Source organism: Schistocerca nitens, chromosome 4 (genome assembly GCF_023898315.1).
Source record: "Schistocerca nitens isolate TAMUIC-IGC-003100 chromosome 4, iqSchNite1.1, whole genome shotgun sequence".
Classification (NCBI taxonomy): domain Eukaryota; kingdom Metazoa; phylum Arthropoda; class Insecta; order Orthoptera; family Acrididae; genus Schistocerca; species Schistocerca nitens.
The window spans coordinates 728739255-728754263 of NC_064617.1; the positions used below are offsets into that span (position 1 = coordinate 728739255).

Genomic DNA, 15009 nt, shown 5'->3' on the forward strand with positions numbered 1-15009 from the left:
TTACTATTCGAACAGTATCTGACGTGAGTGATTGTTCGACACAAAAATTAGTCTGCTTTGTCAATTTTCATTCGCTTATGTCATATGGTATTATATTCTGGGGTAACTCTTCCCATTCCACAAGGATATTTTTGGCTCAGAAACAGGCTGTTTGGGCAATAAGTGTTGTAAGTCCATGAACCTTTTGTCGACCCCTGTTCACAAGTCTGGGTATTTTGACATTGGCCTCTCAATATATATATTCCTTACTGTCATTTCTTGTTAACAGTATTAGCTTATTCCCAAGAATAAGCAGCTTTCACTCAGTTAATACTCAGCAGAAATCAAACATGCATTTGGATTGGACTTTCGTAACTCTTCTGCAGAAAGGTGTGCCATATACTGCTGCATCCATTTTCAATAAGCTACCATGCAAATTCAGAAATCTTAGCAGTAATCTATGCACTGTCAAGTCGAAACTGAGGAGTTTCCTCATAGGTCACTCCTATTCTGTTGAGGAGTTCCTTGAGAAAGTAAGCTCATTCTCGTTGTATTGTTGATTGTTTTTACTTAAAATTATGGATTGACTTTTTTCAGGTTCATAAACATTTTATTTTTATCTGTTATTACTTTTATGTTGTAATTTCATGTACTGACACGTTTCATGACCTTGGAGATTTACTCCTCAATTTGGTCCTACAGAACTTGACATGTAAATAAACCAAAATAAATAAAAACTTGACTTTCCTGAACAATACTATGGATCTTGAGCTACTCAGTCCCGTGGACAAGTTTACAATAGTGTAGGAGGGATGTAATAGCGCACAGATAATATTTCTATACATAAAGCTGTACCACAGTAGGTTCCAGCACAAAATTGTGGTGACTGACATCTCCACTTCAAGTACCATCTTGCACAAATTCTGGTTTGTGTAGCAAACATCTATCAATGACAGAGAACTGCCCATTCTTCTGAACTCCACACCATCCTTAGAAAATAAATAGTCATTAAGCACACTGGTAATTGGACCTTGTGAACTGGACTAGATCGGTATAAGATGCATTGGGACAAAAAGTGTACATAAATGGGTAGACATGGAAAAGTTAAAATGTAATGTTTAAGCAATCTGCGAAGTTAATAGCAGTCTGTGATCTGATGGAGCAGTTCTTCTGAAGGGAAGAGGAGCATTATAACAACACCCAGTGGACTTCAGAACCCTTGGGTAGGTGGACCAGCTTCCTGATTGCGTAATTCTGATGTGTGGTGCTGAAAACTGCTGTGCCAGCATGGTGAAAGCTTCTGCCCTGGTGAGCACGATTACCACACACTGGGCCCTGACACTTGCTGTCTAGGCTCTGTACATGATGAGAAGTGGCATCTTTTCATAACAGCACTGGATAAGCCCATGTATGTAATCGCTGCTCCAACCGTGCAGTATCTGTCATCAACTGAATGCCTCCATTCCAGCTGTCACCCCAATGTGTGTCACCACCTCATCTGAAACTACCCACTGCCTCCGCTAACTGCTGGTCTATGAGCTGTGCCAAAAACTGATGCTGCCAGGGCCTGCACTGGTGTCTTCCAGATGTAGCCTGCTTTTAGCTGACAGTAACCAACTCCCTGGAGCTTCCAAGGGGTCTTCAGTTTGCAGACCACTGTGGGGTGCCTCCTGCATCTAATCCATTGTGAGCTGTAGGCTGACCCTGCATTCCTGCCTAACAGTATGCCCACGAGACTGCTACTGCTGTGTGTCTGATGTCCACAGGCCTGATGTAGCTGCAAGACTGCTGAGGCCCTGCTGTGAGCTGGGCTGAGCAAGAACTGCCACTTGTGATCATTGTCTGACACAGGGACACTGTCTGCTTCAGCTGTATGAACTCAGCTGAACAAATATCTTGCTGTTACCATTCACTTATGATTCCATGATGGCCAAGGAACTGATTCTTCATAACCACTGTTCTGTCAACTATTCTGGCCCGTAACACACAATATCACTTAAAATTACTGTATTTGTAATGGATTCACCTTTTCCCTCTTGATCATTATGTATTGTTGTGATTTGCTATAAAATGCTGAATGCTGTGCATCTGCTTGCACAAAATTTTTGGAATGATAGGATGATATATAAATAAAATTCTAATAAATGAATAAATAAAAACTGTACTATCACATGAAGTGGCCCTTCCTGACATGCACGAAACTGCTTTGAAATTTGTGCTTTGTATTCATATCTTGAACATCATTTCTTGATGGCAAAGTAAATAAACAACATAGCTGACCTGTACATGATGAAAATAGATACTAAGTTTCAAAAATATCAACAGTTCTTGTTAGAAATTTCAGAACAGAACTAAATATCAAACAAGTACACTTACCACATTGTATAATCCAATAGACCAACGCTCAAACAGGATTTGTCCTGACCACCCTGAATATATTGCAAACCACAGTTCAATTACGTAAAGGCATATGTTTTTGTAAAAGCTGTACAATATTAATTTGCACATTCGATTGTAGTTCCATGCTCCATGAACAAAAAGCAGCTTCAGAAGAAATCGAAACTGCAAACAATAATTTGTGTTAATTACCATGAAAAGACTGCTTGTATGTTTCAGCATTCTGTTAATGTTACATTACTTTTACAATTAACTAGATGAACAACAATAAATTTTGTAATCATTACTAAATCTGCACACCATAACAGTGATCGCTCTATGTAACATGCTAATTTATACACAATTCCTCACAGTGTCATATAGTACATAAAAATCAAACAAATTTTTTTTTGCTGATCTCAGCTCTGCAAGTACATAAAGAAGTCCTAAATGCTTCATCTTTTGTATCACCAGCCTAACAACCAATAGAACACCATGCTTATAACTTTCACCAAGATTTTTAAAAATAAAGCAGCCAGTAACTGACAAAATAAAATCTTGCAGCCTTTAACACAGTACCACTGATCAAACACAAAAATGTACATGTCAAACACGGAAACAGTAAAACTTTTGAAAAAGTTATTGACAGTTCTAAAGTTAGTGTAATTAACATTCTACTTTACAAACTTCCCTAGCAGTTGACAAATACAAGTATCAGAAGTCAGCAGTGCAAGAAAATATTTGTACAAATACAAACATTCCTGCAGCCAGCTCTTAATTTTTGTATAAAAAATTGGTAAAGCCATTACCAGGCAGTTAAACTAAACTCAAGTTTTGAAGAACAATCCACAATGTCAATTACTCTTGCAAGTACTCAATGCAATAGGTGACTTCCTTACTGATCAGTCAATTAACCAATCAAAAACTAGTGACCCTATACAGCAAAACCTTCACATCTACGCCTACAGTTCAGAAATAAAAGAATTAAAAATAATGTGATGGGAGTTTTTCAAAGTAATTATGTGTATTATGAAACTATAAATACACTAAAATTAATGTTTTACTACCTGCAAACAAGCTGCCTGTACCAAACAAAGGGAATATTTTGTGGCTTTTCCCCCTCAAATAAACATACAGCGATGACTACAAAACATGTCTATGCAGGCATACATGCGGACAGAAGTCTCCGAATTATATGAGGAAAGATATCATAGATGAAAGACGTTGACTGAATTTCCAGTTCACTTGGTGCTCAGCTAACAAGGGAGTGGTCTAAACTGACACATCAAAACCCATCCTGAAATATTTTATACAGGAAGAATACAATGAAAGCATTCACTGTAAAAATTTTAGCTGCTAAGATACACTACAAGCATTTTAAAAAAATGTTGAAGTTACTTGTTTTTTTCACACATGAAGAATCACTTATGAAAGCAGTTTGTACAGCCCTTCGTGCCTAGTATGAGATTGGCCATGACAAGAGAGCATAGTGCTTCATAGTGCTAATATAGGGAGTAGCACAAGCATATTTAAAGCACCTAAACCACACGAAAATGGTTTGACTAAGGAGCAGATTGTATTCACACCTAAACTTTTGCATATGTAATTCTTACAAACGTGACTAGCAGAGGAAAAGAAATCAAGGCAATGTTTGATGTTAGATTATAGATGACTTTCATCAATCATAACATCAGTTTATTGAAATATTTCTTACATGTGCATAATTTTATAACAGTTACTATAGCACATTTCATAAGATAATTTTTGAATGTGTATGTTCTTGTAATAATGAAATAGTTCACTGTTTATTACTAATAGTTGTAAAATAAAGTGAAGTATCATCTGAATGATGAAAACAAATTTTTCATCTTTAGGGCCAGCGGCGTAATATATGTCTCTTAACGACATGATTGTTAGGGTAGATACACCAAATAGCCGCTTATAATAAGTAATCTTTATTTACATTTACAACAGACTATTTTTGGCTTAATTACCATATTCAAGTAGGTCTAGACTGATCTGACATCCATATTGCATTGTTAGTGGACTGCTTTGTAACTGTCCCTGCATTAATACGATGTAAATGTTGTCAAGATGTTGAAATTAAATGTTAATTATGACATGACAGCAGTATGACAGTTCCACTCTTATGATGCTATAGGTTTACAAAGTGGCACTATCATAATTAACATTTAATTTCAACATCTTGACAAAATTTACAATCTTATTAAAGCAGTGACAGTTACAAAACAGTCCACTAATGATGTAATATGGACGTCACATCAATCTAGACGTACTTGAAATAGAAATTAAGCTGAAACAATCTGCTGTAAACGTAAATAAAAATAATAAGCAGCTATTTGGTGATACATGTCATGACTAACTCTTTCACAGCTATATGATAATTCTATGTAACAATGTCTTTTACTGCTGAGATGTTTTCTCTTGGCGCAACCTGATGTGGCTAGCGTACTCACCCCAGCATCTTTGACTGAAGTGAAGCTGTTTTAGAAACTTCCTACATGACTCAAATATCTACTACGGGTCAAACAGATATCACCATAGTGTGATTTTTGGTAGATTTACACGGGTTGTGTGCCTTAACTTATTGAAAATGCACAACAGATATCTGGGTACCTGTGCTGTATTGTACTGCACTTTTATTAGTTGTGTTGTTTACAAATGCAGTTTATGCACACAGTTTTCATACCATTGGGGTCTCCAATACAGAGTGGAAAATTCTTTCTGGAATATGTTTGTTTACAACTTCGTGCCTGCAGTACTAGAACACACTGAAATCCCTGAGCCATAGTTTCTTAGCAAGTACCTATATGGGGCCACTGATAATTATGAGCTTGAAAAAAATAAAGTTACATAATTAATTTATTGTTTGTTTGCAAGTACATGTCTGCTATCCCAGTATATATTGTAATTCCTGTGCCACAGTACTGCTGCTTGTTCTAGAGGAGTCAATACAAAACAGTACAGACCATTTCCACTTTATCAGTGGGTCATGCCATTTTGTACGGAGTCCTCTAGCAACAAGCAACAGAACTGTGACACAGGAATTTCATTGTGTACCAGGACTGCAGACATATGCCTGCAAACAAACAAATAAAAAATTAATTATCTAACTTTACTTTTTATACAGTAATTAAAATGTTATGACTATCCCTCATACATTTCCAGATTCTATTATTGTTATCTACTGATCTGGCATTCATAACTTCACTATTTGTGATTTCAAGATTTCTGATTCCTTACAAGGGCTTGCTGAAAAATAATACATCCAAATTTTTAATGTGAAAACTCTTAAAGCTTCAAATACAACACATGTTATTAACATTCTGCACCTTTATTCTTCATTTATACATATTTGCAGCCCTCTGTCGCTAGAAGCCTCCTCATTGTAACATGTAACTCGGCGGTGTGTAATGTAACTATTTCGGTGTATGGGTAACAGTGTTCTGTAATTGAATTCAAAGAGCTCGTCCACATGTGGGGCACCCTCTCCTTCAGCATGGCAATGCAAGACCACACGAATGCTGTGACATCTGACATCACTGTCATTGATCATTCTTCATACATTTCCAACTTGGCCCCATCTGATTTTCATCTGTTTCCAAAAAGTAAAGAACACCTTTGGGGACTTCACTCTGATAGTACTGAAATTGTAAGTGGTGTTAGCAAATCTGAGTGTGTGGCTCTGTCAATGAAGTCAAATTCTGTAGTGAAGGTATCAACAAATTAGCTTCCTGCTATGAAAAATGTGTTTGTTCCCAGGGTGACTATGTTGAGAAATAAATATGGAGAGGTGAAGAATAATCATGTTTGTTTTATTTAATAAGCTTTAGGAGTTTTCAAATACAAAATTCAGAGGCATTGATTTTCAGCACACTCGTATACTTCTTAAATTAATAAGGTTTTTTATCTTTATTCCATAACATTCCATTTTATTAATGTATTCTAAGTCTCCCTTCTGCCACAACCATCCCATATGCACAAATGTTATGCTTCTTTCTTATCTCACTATCATTATATTTATAAAAACACACACCAGTGCCAATTACTGGTTTTACGAACACAGACATTTTTGGAATCTCATAACAAAAGAGGTAACATTTACGAACCTCTTTTCTTACTTTTATCAGTGAGCAATGTAAAATCATTAAACATATTGTGTATTTCTTACTAAATGCTATTTTGACATTTCACACTTGACAACTTTTATTGTTACAAACTTTACACATTATTTTCTTCAAAAGTGAATGAATGATTGATTAGACACACATTTTCATTGTAACTGGGTATGTCACAGCTTCAATGAAGAATGTGTGTGTGTGTGTGTGTGTGTGTGTGTGTGTGTGTGTGTGTGTGTGTGCGCGCGCGCGCGCGCGCGCGCGTGCACGCATGCATGGGTGTTGCCGTGAGGTAGAGTGTGTGGGTGGGTGACAACAGGGGGAGAGTGGAGAGATGGTTACAAGCTGAAAAATAGGAATAGGTAAAAGGCAAAGTAGTGTAAGAAAGTGATCCAAATTTTAAAAAGGTAATGAAACTAACCTGTGCTATCGAATAATCAGATGCGCATGCTGCTTGAAGACCTTCAACTCCTGAGATTCCAACTCCAACATGAGCTTTTTGGATCATAGCAACATCATTTGCACCATCTCCTATAGCCAGTGTAATACTTTTCGTATGTGATGTAACAAGTTCCACAACCTGACAGAAATAAAGATTGATTTTTAATTAAATTATACTGGGTTAAAATGACAATGTTCGAATTTGTAAAGTACAGGTGAAAGAGCTAAAACAATTGTTAATAAATTAGAGTACTACAATATCCTTTGTCAAAAATCAGTTTCTTGGAATTAATCTTTTACAACAACTTAATCTTTCCTGCTATTATCATTACGAACCTCAGCCTTCTGCATTGGGGAGACACGGCAGCAGATAACCACATTGCAACTGATACAGAGGTCAAGAAAATCCCTTCTGACATCACAACTGAGGGCATATTTTAGAGTTTTCCCATCAATAACAAGAGCAACATCATTTGATTTGCCCAACTGGTCACCAAATTCTGAACTATGGCGTGCTATTGTTTCTCGTGTACTCTAAAAGAAATGATAAATAGCTTTCAACAAAAAATAAAGTATTATAGAAATTCACAAATTTGCTTAAATTCCAATAAGTAACAGTAGTACTAAAAACTTTAAAAATCATATAAACTTACATCAAGGCTATCTTCATTCAGTATCAGTAGTGGTGTTCCATGAACTATTAGCTTACATGAATAGCCAATATTAATAGCAGTTTCTTGTTTATCCCCTGTCAATACCCAAACACGTATATCAGCTTTAATGAGGGCTGCTATTGTTTCAGGCACCTAAGAAAAAACTTTTGAGTAAGTTTTAAGTTGGTACTGTTGAGCCCAGAACAGTTTTTTTGATTCAAGACACCACTATTTACAGATTTTACCTGATCTTGTAATTTGTCTTCTATAGCAGTTGCTCCCAGAAGTGTTAGGTTATTTTCTATTAAATTTGCTGCATCTTCTAATTTCCTCTCCCGATACTGCATTGAAGTGCTTGCTTTATGATAAGTGTTTTTCCATTCCTGAAATTAAATATACAATTTATAAAAGGAATCAAACAATGGAAACTCTAGGTATGAATATAAATAATGTAGGAAAATACAGATTGCTACTTACTATAAAGATAAGAAACTAAGTTGCAGACAGGCACAATTAAAAGACACTTACAATGTATAACCTTTCAGCCACATCCTTCATCAGAAAAAGATAAACACACACCATTCATTCATACAAGCAAGCACAACTCACGCTCACATGACCGCCAACTCAGGCAGCTTGGGACAGGAGGTGAATTACAGTATAGACGACAGACACATTAAAAGAAGAAAAATCTCTTCCTAGCTTTGTCAAGAAGGAAAGTGGGATGGATTTTGGACAGTTGGGAAGAAGGGCTGTTTGTTTGCTGGTACACTTAACAGCAAAAAAACTAACCCATTGTAGACAAAAGGCAGAAAAATCACACCATTTGACAGCAGCAGTACAAAAACCAGGCTGGGGTGTGACATCAGACAAAGGAAGTGGGTCATTGATTGAAGAACTGTGAGATATCTAATGCTCACTCTGTATTCACCCATGCCCCACATGCTAAGGAATGCTTACTTTACGAAACAGCCCATGGCCCTGACAATGTTTGAATTCCAGTGACAGCATCTGTATATCAACAAATATGAGGCACAAAGGCTATAAAAGTTTTACAAATGCATTTATAAAGGCTCACTATCTACCGCTCAGGATTAACTAAGAATGTAAGACAAATTTTACCAACAAGTTTTCTTCTCAGATCACTCATATTTGTCTTTTGAAATGATAATTTTGCATGTTTTAGACTGAAGAAAAAACTCATAAAATTACCTATAATGAGCATATAGACTCAAGAGTTCAAGCAAACTTCTCATGTCTGTCTCTTTTGTGGCATAATGGACAGTGGAGTGGAGTCATAATCTGATGGTGCAGAGTAAATATATTTTCCATTTGTTTTTTCAACGAGTGTATGAATTCACTAGAAAGAGAAAGATTGTGAAATTTTGGACAATAATTATCCAAATTATGAAACTGAGTGTGTGAGTAATGAAATACTGATTGTTGGTTTCACTAAAAGTCAAATATTTTCCAAGTAGCTAAAGTCACGAAAGTTATGGTGCCTCGTGACAGAGAAAATACCCAACCACAAAAGCAAGTTTTGGAGAGCTATTTACAAAAGTCAGAACTGAACATGAAATCATTGGAACTTATCCTAATGTAAGGAAGCTGGTTGGGGTCGGGTTGTTTGGGGAAGGAGACCAGACAGCGAGGTCATCGGTCTCATCGGATTAGGGAAGGACGGGGGAGGAAGTCGGCCGTGCCCTTTCAAAGGAACCATCCCGGCATTTGCCTGGAGCGATTTAGGGAAATCACGGAAAACCTAAATCAGAATGGCCGGACGCGGGATGGAACCGTCGTCCTCCCGAAAGAAGGGAGCAGGCAAAGAGCCGATAGTAGTATTGCATGATACCATTTTTATCCTTGTCTTGTAGGTCAAGGTGAAGGTGGTGATCTTTGACTAAATTATTTCAGTAATGCTCAGGTTTTGGGAGTTGATTCAGGTCTGCTGATATATTTTTCCCGTAATGGCATAAATGTCTCGTGTAGTGAGTCTGCATATCTTACTGCACCGGGACTGCATTGAAGCTTGTGACAATGACCAGAAGTTGTAAAAGTAAGAAACCATCTATGACGCATATTAGGAGTTCTTTCATCATTTAGGGACGAATAAACAACATAAAAAACATCTGCTGCAATAAACTTCATTTGGTGCCTAAATGTTTAATCTGTTTCATTCTCATATTATCTAAAACTGTTGTTTTAGCATCTTTCACCTTCTTAATGACTGTCAAGTTCTTCCATGGTGATTCCAACTGTGGGGTTGCTAGTCTCAATATCAATTTGTCATTCCCTTATGTTATATTTATGAGACCCACAATTTTCCAGTTACACAAGAGTTGATGAGTTGAGGAGACATGCTGATGTTCCCAGCACCTACCTCGAAGGCAGTATTCTATCTTTACAATAGCCTCCATGTGTTTTGAGTGGTTCAAGACATGCCAAACATTATGCATGTTCATAGGGAATGATTTTGTTTATCTACCATTAAGCTTTTCAGCTAGATCACTCTGTCAGAGGATTTAGATGAAACAAAGAACACTGTTTACATAATACAACATTAGATTATGTCCCAGAACGTAATTTACATTCCACCTGGTCTGGTCTGAAACTGTTGTTTATCACTACCACGGCAAGGTCTCAGTCTGCTAAAGACCAGATTAAGTTTTATACCTACTTAACAAATTGTTCAGTGCTACTCAGCATCTAATCATATAATGCACACACAAAAAAATTTAAAGATTGTCAGCTGAAGCAGAAAAAAAGCTGGTATTAACAAGTGTGTAATTCAGGAATTTCATAAGATTTTCACCTCCAGATCTAAAACATACTGAATACAGGTTACAAGACTTACATTGCAGAGGTTTTCTTAAGATATCCTTACCTTTTTTTAGTCTGACATTTTAAAGAATGTGGATGCCAAATAATAATCTTCCTGCAAGCTTTGAACCTACAGCTTATACTGCCACTGCTTCAGACAACATTCACATTACCACTATACTAGCAAGCCAGTGCTGTGTTCCATACTTTGTCACTGCTATAGTGATAGCTAGCAAAGATAACCTGTAGTGTAAAATATGAGAGCATTTTATTTTTCTGTGGAACTACCTCCTTGTGTTCAAAACCATACATATGATAACCAGATGTCACACATTACACCTGGCAAGAAAATATCCAATGAATTTAGCAGGATAATTCTGTGCCCTCCAGGAAGAACCTGACAATCACAGAGTTGTCAAGTGTGATATACAACATTGCCAATTTTAGTAGCCACAGAAACACAGGAAGTGCCAAAGAAACTAGTACAAGCATGTATATTCAAATACAGAGGTATGTAAACAGGCAGAATACGGCACTGTGGTCGGCAATACCTATATAAGACAACAAGTGTCTGGCGCAATTGTTAGATCGGTTACTGCTGCTACAACGGCAGTTTGTTCAGATTTATGCGAGTTTGAACATGGTGTTATGTCGGCGCACATGCAAAGGGACACAACATCTGTGAGGTAGCGATGAAGTAGGGATTTTCCTGTACGACCATTTCACGAGTGTACCGTGAATATCATTCTATCTGGTAAAACATCAAATCTCCAACACTGCTGAAGACGGAAAAAGATCCTGCAAGAACGGGACCAATGATGACTGAAGAGAATCATTCAGCATGACAGAAGTGCATACCTTCTGCAAATTGCTGCACTTTTCAATGTTGGGGCATCAGCAAGTGTCAGCGTGTGAACCATTCAACAAAACATCATCGATATGGGCTTCTTGAGATGAAGGCCCGCTCATGTACCCTTGACGACTGCATAACCCAAAGTTTTACCCCTGGCAGGAGCCCGTCAATGCCGACATTGGACTGTTGATGACTGGAAACGTGGTGCCTGGGTGGATGAGTCTCATTTCAAATTGTATCAAGTGGATGGACGTGTACAGGTATAGAGACAACCTCATCAGTCCATGGACCCTGCATGTCAGCAGGGGCTGTTCACGCTAGTGGAGGCTCTGTAATGGTGTGGGGCTGGTGCAGTTGGAGTATTATGGAACCCCTGATACGTTTGGATATGACTTTGACAAGTGACAAGTATGTAAGCATCTTGTCTGATCACCTTCATCAATTCATGTCCACTGTGCATTCTGAGAGACTTGGGCAATTCCAGCAGGACAATGTGACACCCCACATCTCCAGAATTGCTATAGAGTGGTTCCAGTAACAGAGTTTAAAAACTTCCGCTGGCCGCCACTCTCTCCGGACAAGAACGTTATTGAGAATATCTGGGATGCCTTGTTACGTGCCTTTCAGACAAGATCTCCACCCCCTAGTACTCTTAAGGATTTATGGATAGCCCTGCAGGATTCCTGGTGTCAGTTTCCTCCAACACTACTTCGGGCATAGTCGTGTCCATGGCACGTCATATTGCAGCATTTCTGCATGCTCATGGGGCCCCTACATCCTGTTAGGCTCTTCAGTGTAAAACATTTGCATGACCAATGTTTTCCCTGAGTGGGCTTGGAGTACAGAATGTAGCTCGCATCTCAAAGATGTGCTGGTGAGATGACCCAAGGCCGAAATATCAACAGTATTAACTAATGACTTTTATCTCATTTCTGTAACTACAATTAGGGCCTAGAGAGTAGAGACAATTAACACTCAGATGCACTGACTACAAGCTGAGAGTCAAAAATTAATAGCTGTCTTTATTAAGTATACTGCAAGCTGGAAAGCTCCTTTATAAGTGATTCACTTTTTTTAAACATCTACAATGGTTTTACCATAAGCATTACGTGTACCCTATGCATCCTTTGACCTTTATAGACTTAACAACCATTTCTTGAGAACACTGTCATTGGCACTACCCTCAAAATGGAGGAATGCCAATGAGAAGAAAATAACAAAGCATTGATTGCAAAACACAAACATCCACAGAGTAATTCTTTTAGCTATGAGTTGTTTACAGCCTTAAATATTTCAAGTGAATTGTGCAAAGAAACAAAGCACAATCTGTGTAATTACTGGGAAAGCGTGCTACAAAGGCATATAAGACATTAAAGTAGGGAGTGTAAAAATGAACACAGTACACTGACAGTATAGTCTTTAATGAGTCATTCTAAAGTAAAATTGTCATTCAGTCTGTAATAATCGGAATAACGCAAAGTACATCTACTCATAATGATTACAAATCATTGCTGATACTATGTTCATAAAAGTGAAAATGTTCTTATGAACAAACAGTTCAGTTTGTAGTACACTTATGACAGAAAGAGACAGAAATAACAATAAGAAGTTTATCTAGAGCATGGGGGACATTTGCAAAGTAATGCTTCACAGCCAGTGCTGTTTTTTCTTACATTATTGCCTGATGATATGATATTAACTTTTCTAGCCCATGGGAATCATCAAGGAGTAACTGTTAGAACAGACAAGTGACATCAGCATGGGCAAACATGAAAAAGTCATTGGAAAATCATAAAATGAAATAGAAATATACATTGCTTAACCCTCAACCTCCATCCTGTAATGTCATCAAAAATATCAGCACAACAAAAAAAGCAAGTCAAACAAAATAACATAGTTTATAACAGCCATTAACTCTCACAGCTAGTTATTTGCTCTCCAGAGCTGCCTTTGCTTAGTCACATCATCATCTTTTGTCTCCACATGCTATAAGTTGAAGAACAAAACTGCTGATCACCCAAAGTTCCCTCCATCAAGTCAAGCATTTCTGCACTAAATCTCAACACTCGCCTTCAGATGTTGCATTTTGGCTATGAAATTCAATGCCTACACACAGAAACAGAACTTATTCTTGTAGTCTTTCTATATCTAAAATGAACTTGACAAATCCCTGTGGGTCCCAAATGTCTGTTTCGATAAATTCGTATACTACCGAAATAAATCTGCATCTATTTGGCCGCTAAGACCACTCTTTATGAGTGAGAACAATGACTCATCGATTTTATGAGTTCTCAGTAGTCTCTGAATTTTTTAAGATCCATGCATTTTCGCTTTTTGATGCTGTAGTTACAGTTTATTTGCCTACTTATCACATTGATGGGCCTGTACGCTTGTCCAGACTCCCATGCCCCCAAAAATAGTTCTCTACATTGAAGCTCAAGTAATTCACTCACTGAAAACATCAGATGATGTCATAGGAAACCATCACATCAAGTTCAGGACAACTGCTGAAAGTGGACTCCCATCACTGATGGCTGTATATAAATGAAAGCATCTAACTTGCCTGTCAACCTCAACCAGTAGCTCGTTAGAATGACAGAAACAAGTGGAAGGAAAAATTAAAGGTAAATAAATATTACAAGAAATCTTTTACATATTTTTGGCAGGATGCAGGACGTAGAATAGATGGCAACAGGGATGGGTTTGAAATACCAGAAAATAGCCTTAAAAACTCACTCACAATTTATTATTTTAAGTATGTAGGCAGAGAGCAATTGAAATAGATATGTAATACACAAAAAATATATTTAAAAAGAATTTATTTCGATTGGGAAGGATAACTTAAAGGAAAACTAACTCACACTTTATTATCTAATTTTCGATACTTTCCCATTGTCAACTGATTTTCCACATGCTCTCAATGCCACAAAATTGGGCAAAAGAACAAGTAAAGAAAATTAAAATGTTTTCAGTTCTCTATCATCTCCAGAATCGCCCATTATTTTTAACTTTAATCATGTGTCTTGGCATGGAAACTATGAGGAGACAGACGTAACTGCCAGGAGAGACAACTTCCTCCCAGGATTCAAGGACTCAGTTTTCATACTACTTCAGCTCAGTTGTTCTCCATTGGATTGATATCAACAGGTAGCAGAGATTTTTACGTGGGAAAAATATATCTAAAAACACAGATGATGTGACTTACCGAACGAAAGTGCTGGCAGGTCGATAGACACACAAACAAACACAAACATACACACAAAATTCAAGCTTTCGCAACAAACTGTTGCCTCATCAGGAAAGAGGGAAGGAGAGGGAAAGACGAAAGGATGTGGGTTTTAAGGGAGAGGGTAAGGAGTCATTCCAATCCCGGGAGCGGAAAGACTTACCTTAGGGGGAAAAAAGGACGGGTATACACTCACACACACACATATCCATCCACACATATCCATCCACACATATACAGACACAAGCAGTCATTCTTGGACCAACATTGCTCACCAAAAACGCCTTCTCATCAGTAAAAATTACATTTTTCTCTTGCCATGTTCAGAGGGAGCTACAAAGATGCCAGCTGGTATAAGACATTTTTCTCTCTGAGTTCCTGTTTCACAGTATATCTTTGTGCACGCAGATCAGTTGTTCTCAGCCTCTGGCGAACTTTTGACACTGTAGCGAAGGAAGTTGGTCTCTTGCTGCAACTGCTTCATGTTTAGGAAGGGAAACTGTCAGCTCTTATGCACAAGCT

At 37.6% G+C, this 15009-nt stretch overlaps 1 protein-coding gene across 5 annotated transcripts in view; it reads right to left on the bottom strand.

Moving 5' to 3' along the window:
• The window catches only part of LOC126252907 (probable phospholipid-transporting ATPase IA), a 631593-nt gene that overhangs the window by 105465 nt on the left and 511119 nt on the right, over positions 1-15009 (bottom strand). For all 5 annotated transcript variants that reach the window (XR_007545867.1, XM_049953883.1, XM_049953884.1 and 2 more), the window contains exons 13-17: positions 7834-7971; positions 7589-7741; positions 7272-7469; positions 6916-7074; positions 2356-2541 (exon numbers count right to left, since the gene is read on the bottom strand). Coding sequence is in view for 4 of the 5 variants with exons in the window: in XM_049953883.1 (XP_049809840.1) it covers positions 2356-2541; positions 6916-7074; positions 7272-7469; positions 7589-7741; positions 7834-7971 (834 nt within the window). In the remaining variant the exon portion in view is untranslated. The remainder of the gene's footprint in view (positions 1-2355; positions 2542-6915; positions 7075-7271; positions 7470-7588; positions 7742-7833; positions 7972-15009) is intronic.